Genomic DNA, 20270 nt, shown 5'->3' with positions numbered 1-20270 from the left:
GTCCACGCTGCACGGATGCAGCCGCACACAGGGGCGGCAGCGTGGATAAAACACTTACTTCATGGTGGGGTCCACACATGTGGCCCATCATAATGTTTATCTGCCATCCAAACCGTTGATTAGGTGACATGGTCACTGGATGCAGAGGAAAAATAAATTTCATATTAATCTAAAACTTATGTGACCCATGAAGGGTTCTAATGGTAGACGTTCATCACCATTGTTTCTTGTGATGTGGGCCACCTGAGTAAAGTATATGGCTAATTTTTGGAGGGCTTACTGCCCCAAAGGGGACCCAACAAATGCACGGTGTCGATGTGCAGCGCACATCATGGTGGGGCCCATGGCTGGGATCCACGTCCCAGCCCCTTTTCATGTTCACCGCAGCAAGACGTTGCGCGTCCAGAGGACAGCAGCAGCACCTGCTGCATCCCATATATTTTTTTTTTGAAAATTTCTTCTTCCGCGGTTTTTCATAGGTGAGGCCCGCATTAGTAGAATCCGACCCGTCCACTGACTCCTATGGCTCAAGACAAGCCAAACAAGCCCAATATTCAGTATATTTCGGTGGTGTATAAAGATCAGAGTACATTTTAACGGTGGAAACCACTGTTTTCTAAGTTATGGCCCGCCAGATAGTCGGATTGACTTCATTTTTTGGCTCAACGCCTAAAATGACATGGGGAATGGAATTGACGGCGTGGATTGGATTGATACATCAAGGTGGGGCCTACATGAGCGGCTCATCCAAAAGCTTTAAACCAAGCTGATATTTTTATTTTTCACAGAGGACGTCCAGACATGATGGACCTCCCACGGCTGTTCACACCTCACTAGACATCGTCCAGCATCCCTGGTCGAACGGCTGAACATGTTTCATCAAGGTGGGTCCCACATGGACGTGGCCCACTTGATTAATCTGATATTTGTGTTTTCCCATCGCCAAGGGTAGGGGCTTGGACGACCATGGGGTCCACTTGATGGATGGTTTGGACACTACATACACTCATCATGTGGGCCACAAAATAAATAAAGGAAGGGGAGAGAGAGAGAGAGAGAGAAAGAGAGAGAGAAAGAGAGAGAGAGAGAGGGACATGTGTGATGGAGGGCTCCGCCACAACGAGCCCTCCGTTCCATGCATACAATCATACATCAAGTGGGCCCACCAAATCAAAGATCAACGGTCGAGATCCGTTCTCCACCAAAATAAAAGGTCTAGTGACCCCTTTTTAAACTATAAAGTAAACATCATGATGGGGTCCATGGAGAATGGCCCCACCATAGAGTGATAATGAGCATCAAGGTGGGCCATCGGCCACATCAAGTGTCCAAAGTGAGATCTATACCATCAATCGGTAGGCCTCACTTAGCCCATCTTAAAAAAATAAAAATCTAAACTATAGAAGCACCCACTGTTTGATGTTCTTGGTCCGTTGGAAAGCTGATCTCCTTGTGCTTCACTTTGATGGAGCATGATGAGAGTTGAATGGCTAGGATGAAGGTTTTTGGGATGGGAAAGGTGGGCCACACAAAGTCATTTTTCTCTCTTGGAATGCATGGACATGTGATTTTTGGTTGTTGGGGACGTTTTGAGAAATGAGAGAGAGAGAGGGGATAGGATGATATGGTGGTTGTAAGGAAAGGAGATGGATGGGTATGGTTTGGTTTGAAAATTGGTAAAAGAGGGATGGGTAGGGGAGAGAGTGTTGACTTATGGAAAAGAGAGAGATGGGTTGCATGTACTTGAGGTGTGGAGTGTACTTGATTGATTAATTGATTGATTGATGGGACACATTGTAGAGATTCCCTCGAAATTCGCAACACGCAGTGTTTTCTTTGAATTGAACGTGGGCTCACATCTTCTGACCTGGGCATCGGTTCGGTTCGCAAGTCATGGCGTTAGAACCGTGGCGACAGCGCGGTCACTAAGGTACAAGTTTCAAATCGAGCCAATGTTGGTATGTGGGACTCGGCTTAGGATCGCGCGCAAACGTCGGATATGGGTCGAGGATTGTCGAAATTCGACCGGAAGGACCGCGTAAGACTACGTAACGGTACGGATTAGGATAGGGGTCTTACATAGGTTTCGGCCCACCATACAACTGATCTAGAGAGCTGAGAAGAAGCAGAGCATGATTCGATTAGATGCGCGGTAAGTGGATGACACTAACCCGCAAGAACCTCGACGCCTAACTAGCATTAATAAGAGCCCAATGAAACCTTACCCATACTCTAGAAGATCCCACCTGATTATTACTCCAAGTAAACCTGTTTTCAGAAAAACCTGCGTCTTGGAGGCCTGTTGAATTAATAGCATCTACAAATTCAATAGACGAAGCCCTATCCCCATCCCTTCTACTCCTCTTTGATTCGTCAACAATTGCAATGAAATTCCCACATACAGCCCAAGGGCCATTCATCGAAGCTGATAAAAAAGCCAAGTCCACCCATAACACTCTCCTCAAAGCCCTAGTACACCTAGCATAAACAAAAGTTATATGGAGGAGCCTCTCTGCACGATTGCCTCGACCGATAAACATTGGTCAGTTTTAAACACCATGGAACAAGAGGTAAGAGCCTTGTAGAAGACTCAAAATTTGCCTCCCTCATCACAATTCAAATAGGATGCATGAAAACCCATCGATAGCCCAGTACTAACTCTCTTTTCATTAGCAATTATTGGTTCGAGCAACACCACTATCAAAGGATCATACTTCCTGATAATCCTCTTTGCTGTCCTAATGGCCCGCTTATAGCCAATTCCACGAACATTCCACACTATGACCTTATCCATCCGTCACACATCCGGTATTCACGGCCCTTCTCTATAACCTTCGAAGTCTTGATCCCCAGTCCCCTTTGGCATATAGAATTCTTTGTCTTCTTATATACTTCACGGGTCTCTTCTTTTCTGTCATCATCAGCCCTTCCTTAGTCCCTTGTATAGTCTTGTCCTGATTCCATTTGCTCCACTCTGAACCTTCACCCTGAACATCATCCTGGCTCCGCTCCTGATCTTCTCCCTGGTTAGCTATCGGGTTGCTATCATCACTATCTAGATTATCCTCAGTGTCATATTCCTTTCTACTGACTGATGTAAAGTAAGGTGAGAGATCGACCTCCAGGTTTGCTCTCTCCATCCCATAGAATCCACCGTCAGCTAACATACTCTGGGCTAAGTTCATTCCACACCTATGCTCTATACTTATATCATCCTTGCAAAATAGCTGAGTTCTGGAATTGCTAAATACATCAACATCAGCCAGATTGGTTTCCTCTCTGTTTCCATCCTCCCCAAACACATCAGATCTTCTATTTCCATTCCTTGTATCTACTTCCCAGTAATGATCATTTCTATGGACATCAGTCCTATTTTGAATAGAACCTGACTAGAACGCAGGGTATCGGTTCTCCTTCCCAGTAATATCCCTCACTTCCCTGTGAAATACACTGTTAAACCTCTCCCTCCCAGATCCCATCTGCTCATTTCCAAGAGAAACAGATCGCACACTACGCACCTGTTGACGAGCCGATCCCTCAGAGTTTGTTTCCTCAAAGTAAGTGTGAAACATATCTCCTTGAATCTCCTTTAACTGCATATTCTAATAGGACTGGGTGTATGGAAGCATCCCATCTAACAGCTCTGCCTCGCCATTGTTCAGACCAAGTTGACCTGTACTCAACACAACTTGAAGAGGCTTCACACTAATGGTGTACAAATAGTTCATGTTAGGACTCAAAACTTCACCTCGCATCTGCTGACTACTCCATGTCTGATCCTCACATTGGTCCTCAGAGACCTATCTATTTTCCTAGGGGATTAGCACCAAACACCCCTGATAGCCCTCCTTAAAACTACCTGATTGCGTCTAACCTTGAACACCTCCTGAAGAACTATCACCTGAGGATGCCAATATAAGATGATCTGCTGCCCTCTCCACCTCAAATCTACGAATTGCATTCATGCATTGAGCGTCCCCAACTACCCTAATCTCCATTTTGCATTGACTACCCCCATCCACAATACGTTGCTGATCCCCACATCTAATTGCCCCCATATCTTCTTTAACACTATCCCTATCTTTATCCCCTAAAGAATCATTGAGAATATCTGCCACTCCTTTAGAGACCTTACCAAAAGCATCTACCGGGACCCCTGAAGGGCCATGAAAATGCCTGGTAACCCACTCCCTAATGCTCTCTTTAGTAGACTTAGAAATGGATGGAGAGCATCCATAGTTGAATAAAGGTTCCAACTCTGCTATTTTAAGATAACTCTTCCCCAAAACCGACAATCCCAACACTTGGTTGAAGCTAACACCTAGACGAGGAAGAACCTTTATTCTTGCAAAAGCCTGGAAATATCCAAATCTAGAAATGGAATCAATCTGAATAATCTTACTGAAAAAGCTAGCTAGATCAATAAGGACCGATTCAATCCAGGCCTGCGCCGGAATCTCGAATAGCCATATCCAAACTCCAACTCCCCCAATAACCTCTTCTTTCGTCCACTGCTCCACCTACTACAGCCCCATCTCCCTGTGTGGATCATCATTACCACAAAAATCCTCCATTTTCCCTTTATTTTTAAATGTTAACAAAATTTCATAGAAGACATCCTCACAACCTCCACTGCTCCTGCTCTAAATGAAGACGACCTCAATCCGTCTTGAATCTTACTTATCCCGACAACCTGGTCTGTTGCCATCCCCACCAAGGCAAACCTCAACAATTGCAGTCTATTTTCAATAGCCCTTAGGTCCACGATGGTGAACTCCCTAAAGCTTCCGAACATAGTAGGGCTAGGCCCCTTCAGTGGCTTAGAAATCACCTCCACATATGCAAGATCTGGAACTCCCTCCTCTGATTGATTCTGAGAAGGAGGATGGGATGCCTCAGCTTCTTTCATCCTAGATTGCTTTCTCGCCTAATCTATGTGCACCGAAGGAGGATGGGATGCCTCATTCATCCCAGATTACTTTCTCACCCAATCTATGTGCACCACCCTTCCATCTATTCTTCTCTCATGAAGACAGTGAATAGCATTCAAGGCATCTTGTTCATAGCAAAATCATATGAATGCAAAGCCATGAGATCGATTAAGGGTTCGATTCCATGGGATAAACACATCAGCAAGCTTGACAAAACGCCTAAATATACGATGAAGATCGTCTAATGTTGTGTCCAAAGTTAGGTTAGCCGCAAAGACAGAGAACTTGGATCTGGAAGAACACGATTTCCTAGGAGACACCCTCTCCCACCGACTCTTCCTTTCCCTTTCCTCCATAACAATTGCCTTTGCTCTTCAATGGCCTGACTTCACACATGCACTACTACACCAGTTGAAGATGCGGATTGGAAGCCGTGGAGATATCCTTATTATCCCAGTTAGCGGAAGTAGAGATGTTCATCTGTCAATTGATTACAATGGAAGACTTACCATCAGTAGTCCTGGAGGATTAAAAAATCAAGGAGATATAACAAACTATCAGTGGTTAACATGCCCTTGAGCTTAATAAATGCTTCCTGACATTGCTCAATCCACTCGTATGGTGCATCCTTTTGAAGTAGATTACATAGAGGATGAGAAAGATGAATAAAGTCCTTTATGAATCTCCTGTAAAACTCGACGTATCCTAAGAAGGATCGCATGTCTCGTATGTTCTTGGGTGGAGGTAGGTTAGAGATAAGATCAATTTTAGCCTTATCTACCTCAATTCCCTTGGAGGAAATGATATGTCCAAGGACAATTCCCTTATGAACTATGAAATGGTACTTCTCCAAATTGAGTACCAAATTCTTTTCTTCACATCTTTTCAACATACATCTAAGATTCTCTAAGCAATCGTCGAAAGATGGACCAAAGACAGAGAAGTCATCCATGAAGACCTCTAGATATTGCCCCACCATATCAGAAAAAATACTCATCATACATCGCTGAAAAGTGGCGGGGGTATTACACAGTCCGAATGGCATCCTTTGGTAAGCAAAGGTGCCAAAGGGACATGTGAATGTGGTCTTTTCCTATCTTCATGGGCTATCTCTATCTAGTTGTAGCCCGAATACTCGTCAAGGAAACAGTAATAGGAATGAGCAGCTAACCTTTCCAAAATTTGATCAATGAGGTCACTCCTCGTGACGGTATTCAACTTCCTTTAGTCAATACACATTCTTTAACTAGTAGTAACTCTAGTTGGCATGAGTTCATTGTTGGCATTGGCTACGATGGTGATTCCGGACTTCTTAAGAACCACCTGAGTTGGACTCACCCATTGACTATCAGATATATGGTATATGACACCCAAATCCAATAGTTTAAGAACCTCGTCTTTAACCACTTCCTTCATGTTTGGATTTAGTTTACATTGTGGTTGTCATGAGGTCTTCGCATTATCCTCAAGATAAATGCGGTGAACACAAATTGAAGGGTTAATTCCCTTAAGATCCGCAATCGACCATCCAAGGGCTCCTTTTTGCTCAATGAGAGTAGAGATTAACACTCTCCTGTTCTTGCTCAAGGTGGGAAGAAATCACCATCGGGTATGTCTTATCTTGACATAAGTAGACATACTTTAAATCAGAGGGCAAATGTTTTAGATTAAGCTTCAGTGCCTTGAGGTTAGACGGTAGAGGCACCACATCAGTTTGGGACAATTCTTCAAATTGTGGCCTCCACTGGTTAACTTCAAATACCAGCACAGTATCAAGCATGACGCCCATCTCCCTAATCATGTCATCATCAAAATCATGGGACTGGGCTAGACATGTCTCTAGAGGGTTAGAGGATAATGTTATCAAAGTTCTAGCTTCCATGAAAGAGTCAATCATGTTAATGTTGTGGAAATTGTTATCATCTTCTAACAGTTTGCCTGTATTGAAAAAGATATTCAACTCCAATGTTATATTCCCGAAAGACATACTCATGACCCCATTACTGTAATTAATGATTGCGTTTGAAGTGGCAAGGAATGGGCAACCAAGAATGATGGAAATTTGAGTGCTCATGTTACTAATGGATTCTGTATCCAGGACGAGAAAATCTACTGTCAACCTGGACCAACACATTCTCAATTACCCCTCTCGGTACACGAACTAAGCGGTCAGCAAATTGTAATATAGTTGAGGTGGGTTTCAATTAACCCAAACCTAGTTGTTTGTAAATCGAGTAAGGAATCAGATTTACACTTGCTCCTAAGTCAAAAAGTGCATGCTCAATCCTGTAGTTCCTAATTACACAAGGTATGGTTGGGATACTAGGATCTTTGAATTTTTGTAGCATATCTTGCTTTAGGATGACACTCACTTTTTCAGTTAAAAAGATTTTCTTGTGAATATTTTGCCGTCTTTTGGTCGTACACAAGTCTTTCAGAAATTTGACATATGATGGCATTTGTTTTACGACATCAAGTAGAGGAATATTGACCTTTACTTATTTTAACACCTCTAAAATCTCCTGAGAGTTAGAGAGAGGTTTTAATTCAACTAATCATTGGGGGAATGGGGCAATTGGTTTGCCTTGAAGTTCCAGTTCCAATTCTCGTGGAGCAGTGCTAGGTCTATTATCATTATCCTCTTCCAGGTCCTTAGACTTTTCAGCCCTTACCGAAATAGATTTGTTAATTATTTTCCCACTCCTAAGAGTAGTGATAGATTTAGCTTGCTCCATCTGATTTGAAGAGCTTAGATCACTTATCTCATATTATGGTTTGAGATTGGGGAAGGGTTGGGCTAGAAGAATCCCTTTTTCCCTAATTGAATTTTTTGTTTCACGCCCTTATATGGCCTTTGAAATGTCTTGAAGGCTTTGCCATATACCCTAAGTAATAAGCTCTTGGTTTTAAATATGTTTTAGAACCAGATCCTCTTAAGATTTCACTTGATTTGGAATTTGATTGAAGAAACCTTAAGTAGTAGTTTATCTATTCCTCCAACTAAAGTTCGGATGATTTCTCCAACTAGGATTGTATGTATTAGAGATAGGTCCATTGAAAGGTCTTTGGTAATTATTCACGGCATTATATTGCTCATTTAGCACCTCTTGAAAGGCAGGTATTGTTGGACAATTTTCAGTTGTGTGAATGTTGTAAGCACAAATACCGTAAACAGTTTCCTTAACCTTATCCTTCTTTAATTCTATGGCCTCGAATTTCCTTATGAGATTAGACATTTTAGCATTGATATCATCATCCTCTTTTAGAAGGTATAATCCGCCCTTCTCCTTTGATTGAGTGGGCCTAGAAGTGGTGCTTAATTTTGGGTAAGTGTCTCATGATTCTGCATTTTCAGTAAGTCTGTCTATGTAGTCCCACACATCATAGACATTTTTATTCATGAATTCCCCATTACACATTGTCTCAACCAATTGGCGCATGGAAGATGTCAGTCCATCATAGAAAAAGTGTGTAATGCACCACGTTTCAAAACCGTGTTGTGGGCATGAACTGACAAGATCCTTGAACCGCTCCCAAGATTGGAAGAATGTTTCATCCTCTTTTTGGGCAAAGTTTATGATTGACTTTCTAAGGGTGTTTGTTTTATGATGTGGAAAAAATTTCTTTATGAACTCCCTTATCATGTCATTCCATGTGCCAATAGATCTAGGATGTAGTGAATGCAACCACGTCTTAGCTTTCTCTTTCAAAGAAAAGGGAAAGAGTTTCAGTCTGACCGTGTCCTCAGGCACGTTTGGAAAATATAAAGTGGCTATGATCTCATCAAACTCTCTCAGGTGCAAATATTGACTTTCAGATTCAAGTCCATGGAATTTTGGAAGGAGTTGGATCACTCCTGGCTTGATATCCATGTGTCCCGTATTTTCTGAAAAAACCATGCATGAGGGTGTGCTCACCCCCGCCGGTTGTAAATAATCTCACAAAGTATGAGGCGGCGTTGCTTAATGCACCTCATTCTCATCATGGACTTCCTCAACTATAGGTTGAGGTTGTCTTCCCAGTTTGCTGACCGGTTGATTTGCAGCTATAACCTCAATTAACTCTGAGGATCTCGAGTGGTGTCTAATCGTGTGATGGATAGAGAACCCCTCAACCAATCCTCCCTCACTCAAAAGACGTCAAGTGTTATCACAGACCCACTTGGGCATGAAACACTCTCAGCCCTCAATTTCAGATTCTAACCTAAACCTAAAAGAGAGAAAAGAAATAGAACTCTAGAAATAGAAAGAGAGAGAAAATTGGAAAGAAGTTACCAAATTAGAAGTTCCTAATTAAAATCCTGCAAAACAAAACAGAACAAGTCAGTTTCTAAAAACAAAAATTCTAAAATTAGAAAGTTTCTAAAAATAAAAATTGAAAGTAAGTTTTTAAAAATGAAAAAGGAAAGTTTCTAAAAAACAGAAAATAGAAACTTTCTAAAAAAGTTAGATTCTAAAATCACTTTAGAAAAGTTTCTAAACCTAGAATTAAAAAGTAAGTTAGTTTCTAAAAATAAAAGAAATCCTAGAATTAGAAAGTTTATAAAAACAGAAAACAAACCCTAATCTTAACCTAATTCTAAAACTAATTAATCTCAGAAAAATGCAACCGTTAGTCCTCGGCAACGGCGCTAAAAACTTGTTCACAACCCCAAGTGTAGGATTGTGATGTAGTAATAATCTTGGTGAGACCGAGGTCGAATCCATAAGGACTAATCTCGTGTATTTTCTGAAAGCAACTAGAAGAAGAACTAGAAAAAGATGAAAACCTAAATCTGGAATATTTGAGAGTAATTGTGAGAAATTTAATGAAAAACTTAAGAACTTCAAAAGTGGGAAATTAGGGTTTCCAAGGATCTACTTGTAGAGATCAAGGAGATCTATGCTTGATTCAAATCACACGATTGGAATCGGAGTCCCATCCTATCCAATTGGAAGATATCTCAGTAAAATCAAATATGAACTTCCTTTGACCTATTTCTCAATAGATGAGAGGTGTGAGAACTAGAAGTGATTCTATCATAAAATCATGCCAAGGAGACAAGGCAAACAACAGGATTTACCAATTCGCAAAACCAATCTGAGAGATTTGTGAAAGTTAGGGAGGATTTCATCATCTGACCATGCCCAAGGGACAATAGTGAACAACAGGATTTTCTAAATTCACAATCTCAATACATGAAAAGAACATACTCAAAGTTATCGTAGATCCATTGTAATTCGAGTCATAACAAACCATTAAAAACTGAAACCATTCCTTATAATCAAACTACAATCAAAGAGAGTTTAATATAAACATGAATCAAGGTAACAGAAACGTCCCATAATGCTACAAGCTTCACCTCTTAGTCCTAGCTAAGAAGTTTAGCCAACCATAGACATGACTGAAGTAGAATCTCTTAATAAAAACATAAAAACTATTAAGGAAAATGAAGAAAAACTCTTGGCGATGGCTTTTCCATGCCTTTACTCCGCTCCACAAACCGTAGAAGATGCTTAGGGATGCCCTAGGGACCCCTATTTATAGTTTTAGGCCTTAGACTTTCACATTGAGTTGAAAATTTTTGGAAACCGCTTCAAATTTCTGCACTTTGTGTTCTAGCTGCGAACCCCGGACTGGTCGAGGACAACCCTCGACTGGTCGAGGATGACCTGATTTTAGCAATTTTAGTTGCGGGAGTTTGAGTCAAGGCAGCTCGACTGGTTAAGCCAGGACTGGTCGAGCAGAGTCCAAGACTAGTCGAGGATCACGCAAATTCACTTCAAAACTCCGATTTTCTTCATTCTCGACTTGATTTTCTTGGATATTTAGTATGTTCATTCTTCATTCTTAGTCTTGGTGATTCTTGAGCATTAAATCCATGCTTTTAACATCCTTTTCAATCCAAGCTCTTGAATTCACCTTGCATCACAAACATGATTAAAATAAAACATTAAGCATTATCATGTTCATAAAACCAAGGAATAACTGGGGTCCAATATGCAATATTTGACCCTCAACAATTGTGCCGTGTTTGAATGTTTGATTAAACTCAATTGTGATAATTCAGTTCAGTAATCGTATGGAAAAAATTTAGGCTACTGACATACCATTCATAATAGGAATCGGCCCAAATTGGATCTACCCTCTCATTGTATTCAAAATTAGAAGTAACTCTTAAGTTGCAATTACATTCCTTTCAAGTCCAACTTGAATATAGGGTAATTATAGTTCGGTCATAGGCCTTCAATAGAGCATGACACGAACCGAGCTATCTCGATTAACTCATTTGAGTCGGTTCGGCTTGAAACCTGGGTTCGGGCCGAGCCAAGCTGTTTAATTTAAGTCACTAGCTTTCAATTGAACAAAAAACAAAAGGAGAGGAAAAAAGAAAGATAAAGAAACTCCTGTCTGTTGGCTCCACAAGCCAAAGTCATTTGCTTCAAGAGGATAGAATAATTGGCTTTACAAAGCCTTAAAACAACTCGAAAAATTTGATTATGTAAAAGGAAGGAAGAGAGAGAAAAAAAAACAAAGGGAAACTTTTTCTTTAACTGTGTTTTTACTACTTTTTCACCTCTTGCTATATCCCGATACACAACACCCTTTATATAAATATTTGTATGTGATGTGAAAATATTACAATACCCCTACTAGGAGCTTCCAACGTTTTATATTTCTAGAGACCTACACAACCTTTGCATCTTCCAAAACACCTTGAGAACTGGTACTGTTGCATTGGAAGTTCAACAGACACCAACTATTACTGGAAATGGGTTTTGGTTTGCAACTCCAATACTCCCCTTCAAACCAAAAACGATTTCATTCCGAGTTTCCCCCTTAGTCGTTGAAATGCTTCTGTCGGCAATGCCTTGGTGAAAATATCCATCACTTGTTCAGTAGTATGAAAATACTCTAGCTTTGCTGTTTTCTGCTTTACATGATCTATTAGAAAATAATATATAGTATTGATGCGTGTTGCTCCTTCCATGTTGCACTGGATTTTTGGCTAGGTCGATTGTAGACTTGTTATCCACGTATATGACCGTGGATTCTTCTTGAGGATGCTTTAACTTGTTTAGCAAGTTCTTCAATCAGATTGTTTCACAAATGGTGGACGATGTTGCTACATATTCAACTTCACATGTGGATAAAGTGACCACACTTTGCTTTTTTGATTTTCATGTGAAAGCCATTGATCCGAGATAGAACACATAGCCAGTGGTACCTTTCCTTTCATCGTGGTCACCTCCTTAATCACTGTCTGAGTATCCACGCAATTTTGCTTTATCATTATATAGATAGAATAGGCCAAATTCCATGGTTCCTTTGACATATCTAAGGATTCTTTTTGCAGAGATCCAGTGTGATTCTTTTGGTGCTTCCATGTACTTTCTTAGAAGCCCAAAACTGTAAACGAAATCCGTCCTTGTGATTGTGAGGTATTTAAGGCTTCCAATTAGACTTTTGAACATAGTCGAGTTCACATTTCTTCCTTCACCTTCTCTTGTCAATTTCAAGCCCATTGCTACAGGTGTATTCATGACATTGCAGTCAATCATATTGAACTTTTCAAGAAGTTCTTTTGCATATCTTTTTTGTGATATAAAGATGTCGTCGGATTGTTGTTTCATCTCGATCCCCAAGAAGAAGGTCATAAGTCTGCCATCAATCTTCTCAAATTGCTTAAACATAGACTGCTTGAATTCTTGGAACATCTACTGATTGTTCCATGTGAATAATAAGTCATCAATATATGGGCAGGCTATGAGCATATTTCCATGAGCATCCTTCTTAATATAGACCACATGCTCATATGGACATTTGGTGAAGCCATTTCTTTGAAGATAGTTGTCAATACATGCATTCCAAGCACGTGGGGCCTACTTTAATCCATACAAGGCTTTCTTCAAATGATACACCTTGTGCTCTTCTCCTTTTACAATGAAGCCATCAGGTTGGTCAACATAGACCTCTTCTTCAAGTATTTCATTCAGGAATGCGGACTTCACATCCATTTGGTAGATTTTCCAACTGTGATCAGCAATAAGAGAGATTATCATCCTTATGGTGTCAAGTCCAACAACTGGAGCAAAAACTTCTTCATAATCCCCGCCATACTTTTGTTTGTAGCTTTAGCCATGAGTTTTTCTTTATAGCGATCAATATTTTCATCGGTTGTACGTTTGATCTTGTACGCCCATTTGACACCAATAGTTCTTTGGCCTTGAGGTAATGAAGTCAGCTCCCAAGTGTCATTTTTCTCATTGGCATGAATTTCTTCTTTCATGGCAATTCTCTAGCATTGTTCTTTTACAGCTTCATGGAATGTAAGGGGCTCATGATCTACATACAATCAGAAAAGATTAACTTCTTCTGTTTGTTCATAGATTTCTTCTAAACTCCTCATTTTGATAGGAGTCATGGATGAGGAGCTGGCAGAACTTCGGGCTGATGAAGTACTTTTTGGAGAGATGAGTTGTCCTTCTGAACTTTTATTTAATGATGATGTGGCTGAAGAGGGAGTCGCAGCTGTCTGCTCTTGACTTTCAGGCTTTTCTTCTTGTTCTTCTGCCTCGAACTGATTTTCTTTAAAAGTTTCTTCTTCATTCCATTTCCATTTATCTTCCTCACTGAAGACCACATCTCTATTCACCACTACTTTGTTGGTTAGTGGATTGTAGAGCTTGTAAGCTTTGGATACATCACTATATGCAATGAAGATGCACTTCTCGCCATGATCATCGAGCTTCTTTCTTATCACCTCTGGAACTTGAGCATATGCAACACACCCAAATATTCTTAGGTGCTCCATGGTTGGTTTGTAGCCGCCTATGCCTCATATGGTGTCATGTTCCTGACACATTTTGTAGGGCACTGATTGAGCAGATAGGTAGTACAAGCAACTACTTCTGCTCAGAAATTCTTTGATAGTCCTTTTTCTTTCAACATGGTCCTTGTCATGTCGAGTATGGTGCGGTTCTTCCGTTTCTCTATGTCATTCTGTTGTGACGTGTAGGCTGCCATGAACTGCTGCTTGATGCCTTGTTCCCTACAATAGTCTTCAAAAGCATTTGAGGTGTACTCTCCACCCCTATCAGATTTGAGAACTTTGATTTTAAGTCCACTTTCAGTTTCAACATGAGCTTTGAAATTCTTAAAGATAGTGAAAGCAACAACTTTTTCTTTGTTACAGTACACCCATAGTTTTCTACTAAAATCACTCTTGCTCTGGCGGCCAGCGTGTCCCAAGTTCGGCTCTATACTTCCTGTAGGGCGGATCTACCTCAGCAGGTGAGGGGCATCCTTTTCCTGGACAAGGTTGGTCGAGGAGCGTTAAGGGGGAGGAAGACTTAAAACTTGTCTTCTCCTTGCGGATTTTTTCTTTTTGGTGTTTTCTTTCGGCTTACATGTCCCTTTTTTTTTTCCCTTATGATAGGTCTTCCTTAGTTCCTTTTTTCCTAGGAAGACCCGAAGCATTGTAATTTTGTTCAAAATGAATATATCACTTATCACTCTCGTTTTGATTTTTAAAAAAGAAAAAGAAAAAGAAAAAAAAGGTAATAAAGTATTTATTACCTCCAAGAGTGGGTGTTTTAAATGGTCCACAAATGTCTGTGTGAACCATCTGCAATGACTCTTTTGCTCTTTGTGACAGTTCAATTGGGAATGAGTTTCTTTGTTGCTTGCCAAGTGTGTATGCCTCACACACATGTTCTAGATCTTTAATGGCTAGCAAGCCAACCATGATTGACAAAGACAAAAGCTTCAGGCCATTAAAATGAATATGCCTAAAACGAAGATGCCATCCCTATGATTCATTAATTACAAGATCATAGAGACACTTCTCAAGTCTTGTGTTAATATGGAGCGGGAACATGCGATTCTTTGCCATTTGGACTTGAGCAAAAAGTCTCTCATATGCATATTTTAAGGAAAGAGAGAAGTTCTCCATGTGTATGGCATACCCTTTTTAAAGGAGTTGGCTGATACTAAGTATGTTACTTTTCGTGTTTTGTATGTAATACACATTGGAGATGTAATTTGACACGCCATTCTTTTAATAAAATTTGATTTTTCCTTTTCCTTTCACGGGCACCTTTGATAGATCACTGAAACTCACATTGCCACGAACATCTTCTGTGAGTTCTATAAAGAGTTCTTTGTAGCCACTTATATGATTGCTCGCACCAGTGTCGAGATACCACACGTCCGGCCGATTACATGCCTGTTTTTGTGCAAGAAGTGTGGAGTTTTCAATTTCATGGTGAGATGTGTCGGCATAGTTGGATCATTCATCATGATGCACTTTACTTCAACAGTCAGAGGCATAGTGGCCAATCTTGCTGCAATTGTTGCAATGTACATTTCTTGTGTTTCGATGACCACGCATGAATCTTCCTCAACCAATTCCTCTTCCATGGACATTGGTAAATTTTTGTTGATTTTGAGCATTCCCTTAATGATATTAAAGCCCTCTGCCTCTTGCACGATTTCTATTGGCACGACCACCTCAAAAATGGGAGCTTCCACGACCACAATCGGTCTTTTGTTCATTTAAAGTTAATCTTCACTCCAATGCTTGCTCCAAACTTGTGGAACTAGCATTCTTTTATATTCTTTGTTCATAAACTTGCAGCAATCCCAATAGTTCATCAATGGAGAGATTTTCAAGATCTTTTAATTCTTCAATGGGCACAACCACATGTTTAAACTTGGTTGTGAGGGATTGAAGCACCTGTTCAACTACATGAATATCTTCGATCTTCTCACCATTTCTTTTCAAGTTATTCACAGCTACAAGTAATCTTGAAAAATGGTCATAAATGTTCTCGCCTTCATGTGTGTGGCTTCAAACTTAGCTCTAAGAGAATGTAGGCAAACTCATTTCACACGATCAACGCCTTTGAAGATGGTGCTAAGGATCTTCCAAGCTTGCTTACTTGATGTTGTTTCAACAATCTTTTCAAAGATTGATTCATCCAACCCTTGATAGAGGAGGAACAAAGTCTTCTCGTCTTTTTTCCTTTGATCTTTGAGTGTGGTCTTTTCCTCGTTGTGTAAGTAGATTCTTCCTCTGTAGTAAGTTATATATACCCATCAGTGACGATCTCCCATAAATCTTATGACCCGAACATCACTTTTATTTGGATGCACCAATTTTCATAGTTGTCATTTGACAACTTAGGAATCTATAATTGGATTGTGGTGACCATCTTTACACAAACAAGCTTTATGGGATAGATGAATTGGCTTTACTAAGCCTTAAGACGACCCAAACAATTTGATTTTTTTGAAGAATGGCTAATTTTTTAAGAAGGAAGGGAGAGAGGGATGGAATAGATTTTTGATTTTATTTTATTTTTTTAACTTCTTAAACAGGTTTTCCTGAAAAAATAAATTATATTCTTGGCTGAAAAACTGCTAGCAACTTCAACCAAGGAACTCTTGAAAAAACAAACTCGGCTCTGATACCAATTTGTTGGCTGTACAAGCCAGATTTTATTTGCTTCAAGAGGATAAAATTATTGGCTTTATAAAGCCTCAATACAACTTATAAAATCTTATTCTGTAAAAGGAAGGACGAGAGAAAAAACAAACAGAGGGAAACTTTTTTCTTTTGTCTGTTTTTACTGCTCCTTCACCTCTTGTTATATCCCGATACACAACACCCTTTATATAGATATTTACATGAGATGTGAAAAGACTACTATACCCCTACTAGGAGCTTCCAACATTTAATATTTCCAGAGACCAATACAACCATTGCATCTTCCAAAACACCTCCTTGAGAACAGCTACTGCTGCATTTGAAGTTCAACAGACACCGGCTGTTGTTGGAAATGGGTTTTGGCTTGCAACTCCAATATGCTCGTACTGGTATAGTTTGCAGCTTTCTATTATTATTATTATTATTATTATTATTATTATTATTATTTTTAATAAATAATGAATTTATTAAAAAGGAGTTTCTTTTGAGTAGGTGTTGCTTCGAGATCCCACGGATGATAATGTTATTCCCATTGTCGAGGAGCTTCGTAGGCGTTTGCCACCTGCAAATATCGTTCACCAGGCAGAGGGAGATGGGAGAGACCACCCAAGCCTGCAAAATAATGCTGAAGCTGGCGAAGGAGATGGTATGTCAATATACTAATGTTTTTCCGGTGTTTGTCTGTGGTATCAACTTTTCCTCCTGATGTTTGAACTAACTTCACCTTTCTTTCTTTCTTTCTTTCTTTTGTTTTGGAAAATCTGTGATTGCTTTTGATGCAAGTGGATAGTGGATCCCCACGAGTGGACACCACTTGATCACTTGCGTGAGACCCGCATGGTCACATGTGTGATCTCACAATAGGCTCATGTGAGAGGACGTACCGTGGTTGTTGCTTTTTGGATTATTATTTAAAAATAAAGGTAAAAGACCAAATTATTCTCTCTTATGGGCTACTAGTGAAAGGCATTGTAAGTGTGGACATTCTCATCTTTTCACCTAGCATTATAGGTTTTTTTTTTTTTTTTTTTTTTTTTTTTTTTTTTTATCAAATTTGAAATTATGTAAGTCCCTTATAATTATGGGATTTGTGGCTCTTCTCGGCATGATTGCTAGTTTCTTACATTTAAGCAAACTCCGATGCTTCCAGTTGCATAAGCTTTTTAGTATGATAAGCTCTCTCTCTCTCTCTCTTTCTTTTAATTAGAATTTATTTTGCTTTCTTTCATCTAGATGTGCTATTGTTTGACGTCCTGACGAGGCTGATTCATGCAATGTAGAGTCTCCATTTGAATTCTGGGCCCTGGAGGTATTCTTGGAAGCCATTTGCAGTTTTCTTGATGCACGTACCACAGAACTAGAGACTGCTGCTTACCCAGCTTTAGATGAGCTGACCTCCAAGGTAACTGGATTCCTTTTTCAATCTGTTTATGACCTTCTAATTTGGCTGAGAGAATAAAAGTGAGGGGTGATTTGTTAGAATTTTTACGAAAGATCTTTTTTATGTTACAAATGTGACTTGGATGAATGTCTCATTTGGGTTGGGAGAAAATATGTAGGTTGAATTTGAAGGAATTTTAGGTTCAGAGTAAATTGGAGTACGTTACATGCTTACATACATAACCCAGATAATTTCAATCCTACCACACCTCAATGAGTAGTTTTATTATTATTACTATTATTATTATTATTATTTTTTATAAATCTTGATGGACTATGTGTCTAGCCTATTTCCACCACCTTAGTCGATGAAACCTTATAAGACTTGCTTTGTTATGATATTTTCATATTCTTGAATCATGATTGACATGTTCCAAATTCATCTAAAACGATGATACAAACTCAGTAGCTAGCTATTCTTTTTATTTATTTATTTATTTATTTTTTGGGCATTATAATCATCACTAAGATGCATCAAGAATCAGCAAGCAATATCCGAGATGATTCGAACGGTCATTGTAATTTATGAGTAGACAATCTCAGCCTTCTATGTATTTTATAACGAGCCAGACTGCACTCACCTCCACGCAATACAAAATCCCCATCAGGACGGAAGATCATCATTTTCCCGTGTTCATCATCAGCGTTATGTTGTCCCTTTTCAAAAGAATCCTCCCGAATGGCTTTCTAGTGTTTTTCTTGACATAGACTTCATCGGCATCATCGAGAACCAAATTGAACCCACATATACATGTGCATAATCCCTTGTTTTTTCTTTTCTTTTTTTTCTTTTTTTTTTTCAATCTGTTCTATTAAGTTAGGACCGTATCGAACCCAAACTTTTCATTATCTGAATTTTGGTGTTTTGATGAAGAGCGGGTCGTGGACACTTTCATGGTCAAGATGGACCAGAGAAGGCCTGATCAGAGGCGGAAATGATCAGGACCATCAGAACCCTAAAACAGGCATATCTCGCAAACTGGAATGAGTTATTCGACGTACCGTATGTGATTTTGGGGTAGGATAAACTACTTTAGCCAACCAACCCCGCTATTATGCGGGGTTGGCCATACCGGATTTGCAAGAATCCATCAGATCGACGGTTGAAAGTCAATATTATTTTTGTTTTTACTATTTATAGTAAGTTTTAGTTCGATCATAACTCTTGATCCTTTGAGTTTTAGGAGTTGTGCCCAACATAAAAAGAGCTAGGAAAAATTAGGAGAATAGCATGGTTAGGCCAAATTGTATACTTACTATTTTTGCCAAAAACCATAAGTCTATTAGAAATCATGACCATCTATAAATAGTAAGTTTAGTATTTATAGTAAGTCATGTTTTGTAGGGAGTTTGAGTTGAAGTTTTATTACGAAACTTCTTATTAGGTTTGATATCACTATTTAAAGGGTTGTAAATTCATTTTTATTATCAATTAATTTATTTTTGAATTTATTAGAATTTATTTCTATTTTCTATTTTTCCTCACGGATTCGAGGAATCTCTGTGAGGAGTCCAGAGAAGTTCTATGGATTCGAAGTAATTATACCTTGAGGAAGACAGTGATCAACCGCTTATCAAGTTCATCCCTGCGTCAATTGGTATCAAAGCATGGACTCCCCTTGGAACGATGGCAAATAATGAAGGAATAAACCAAAATCACGTGGATGGTGATCCCGGTATTCGTTATCTTTTGAAAAGAATGAAAGCTTTCTACTGAGAGAGTCAGTTGACCATGTAAGGGGTGCAGACAACCATCGACATTCTTACAGATATGCTAATTCTGTCCCGAGCCTAAGGCAATGCTTAGCCGCTCGTGGTTGCTGTACAACAGAACCCCGATTTCCATAGGGCACTTCCGGAGGTGAATTGTAGGGTTACCCCAGATGAGTTGAGCTCCAATGACAAGAACATCGATATGGAAGCTTTGCCCGACGTCCAATCCATGGAGGTGATTGACGATATCATGTTAAAAGAGACTATCAAGGTAAAGTCGAACTTCCCTGTTTTAATGGCTTATTACGTATATAAGATTTCCTTGACTGGTTAGCCGAAGTAAAACGATATTTTAATTACATGTACGTGCCAGAACATAAAAAGGTAAAATTAGTAAATTTCAAATTAAAATCTAGCGCTTCTGCATGGTGGAAGCAATTACAACTCTCATGTGCCTGACAGAACAAGGCGCCCATCCGATCATGGTCATGAATGAAACAGCTTCTTCGATCAAAATTCCTTCTTAATGATTACAAGCAGGTTTTATTCCAACAATACCAAAATTACTAACAGGGCAATCGAACTATCACATATTACATTGAAGAATTCCAGTGGTTGATAACACAGAATGACTTGTTGGAAACTAAATTGCAAAAGAGAGCAAGATTTATAGGTGGGTTACGATCAACAATTCGGGATTGAGTTCAGATGCACCC

General features: G+C 39.6%; 1 protein-coding gene and 1 non-coding gene across 2 annotated transcripts in view; both read left to right on the top strand.

The window, feature by feature from the left end:
- Positions 1-20270, top strand: part of LOC131232349 (magnesium transporter MRS2-I-like) — a 64168-nt gene that overhangs the window by 8600 nt on the left and 35298 nt on the right. The window contains exons 3-4 of the mRNA XM_058228582.1: positions 16894-17047; positions 17682-17803. Coding sequence (XP_058084565.1) covers positions 16894-17047; positions 17682-17803 — 276 coding nt within the window. The remainder of the gene's footprint in view (positions 1-16893; positions 17048-17681; positions 17804-20270) is intronic.
- Positions 8421-8527, top strand: LOC131234257 (small nucleolar RNA R71). Its single transcript, XR_009165660.1, has one exon. It is a non-coding gene; the product is annotated as a small nucleolar RNA R71 (small nucleolar RNA).

Source organism: Magnolia sinica, chromosome 18 (assembly GCF_029962835.1).
Source record: "Magnolia sinica isolate HGM2019 chromosome 18, MsV1, whole genome shotgun sequence".
In the NCBI taxonomy this organism is placed as follows: Eukaryota; Viridiplantae; Streptophyta; class Magnoliopsida; order Magnoliales; family Magnoliaceae; genus Magnolia; species Magnolia sinica.
This window is presented reverse-complemented; position numbering and strand designations above follow the sequence as displayed.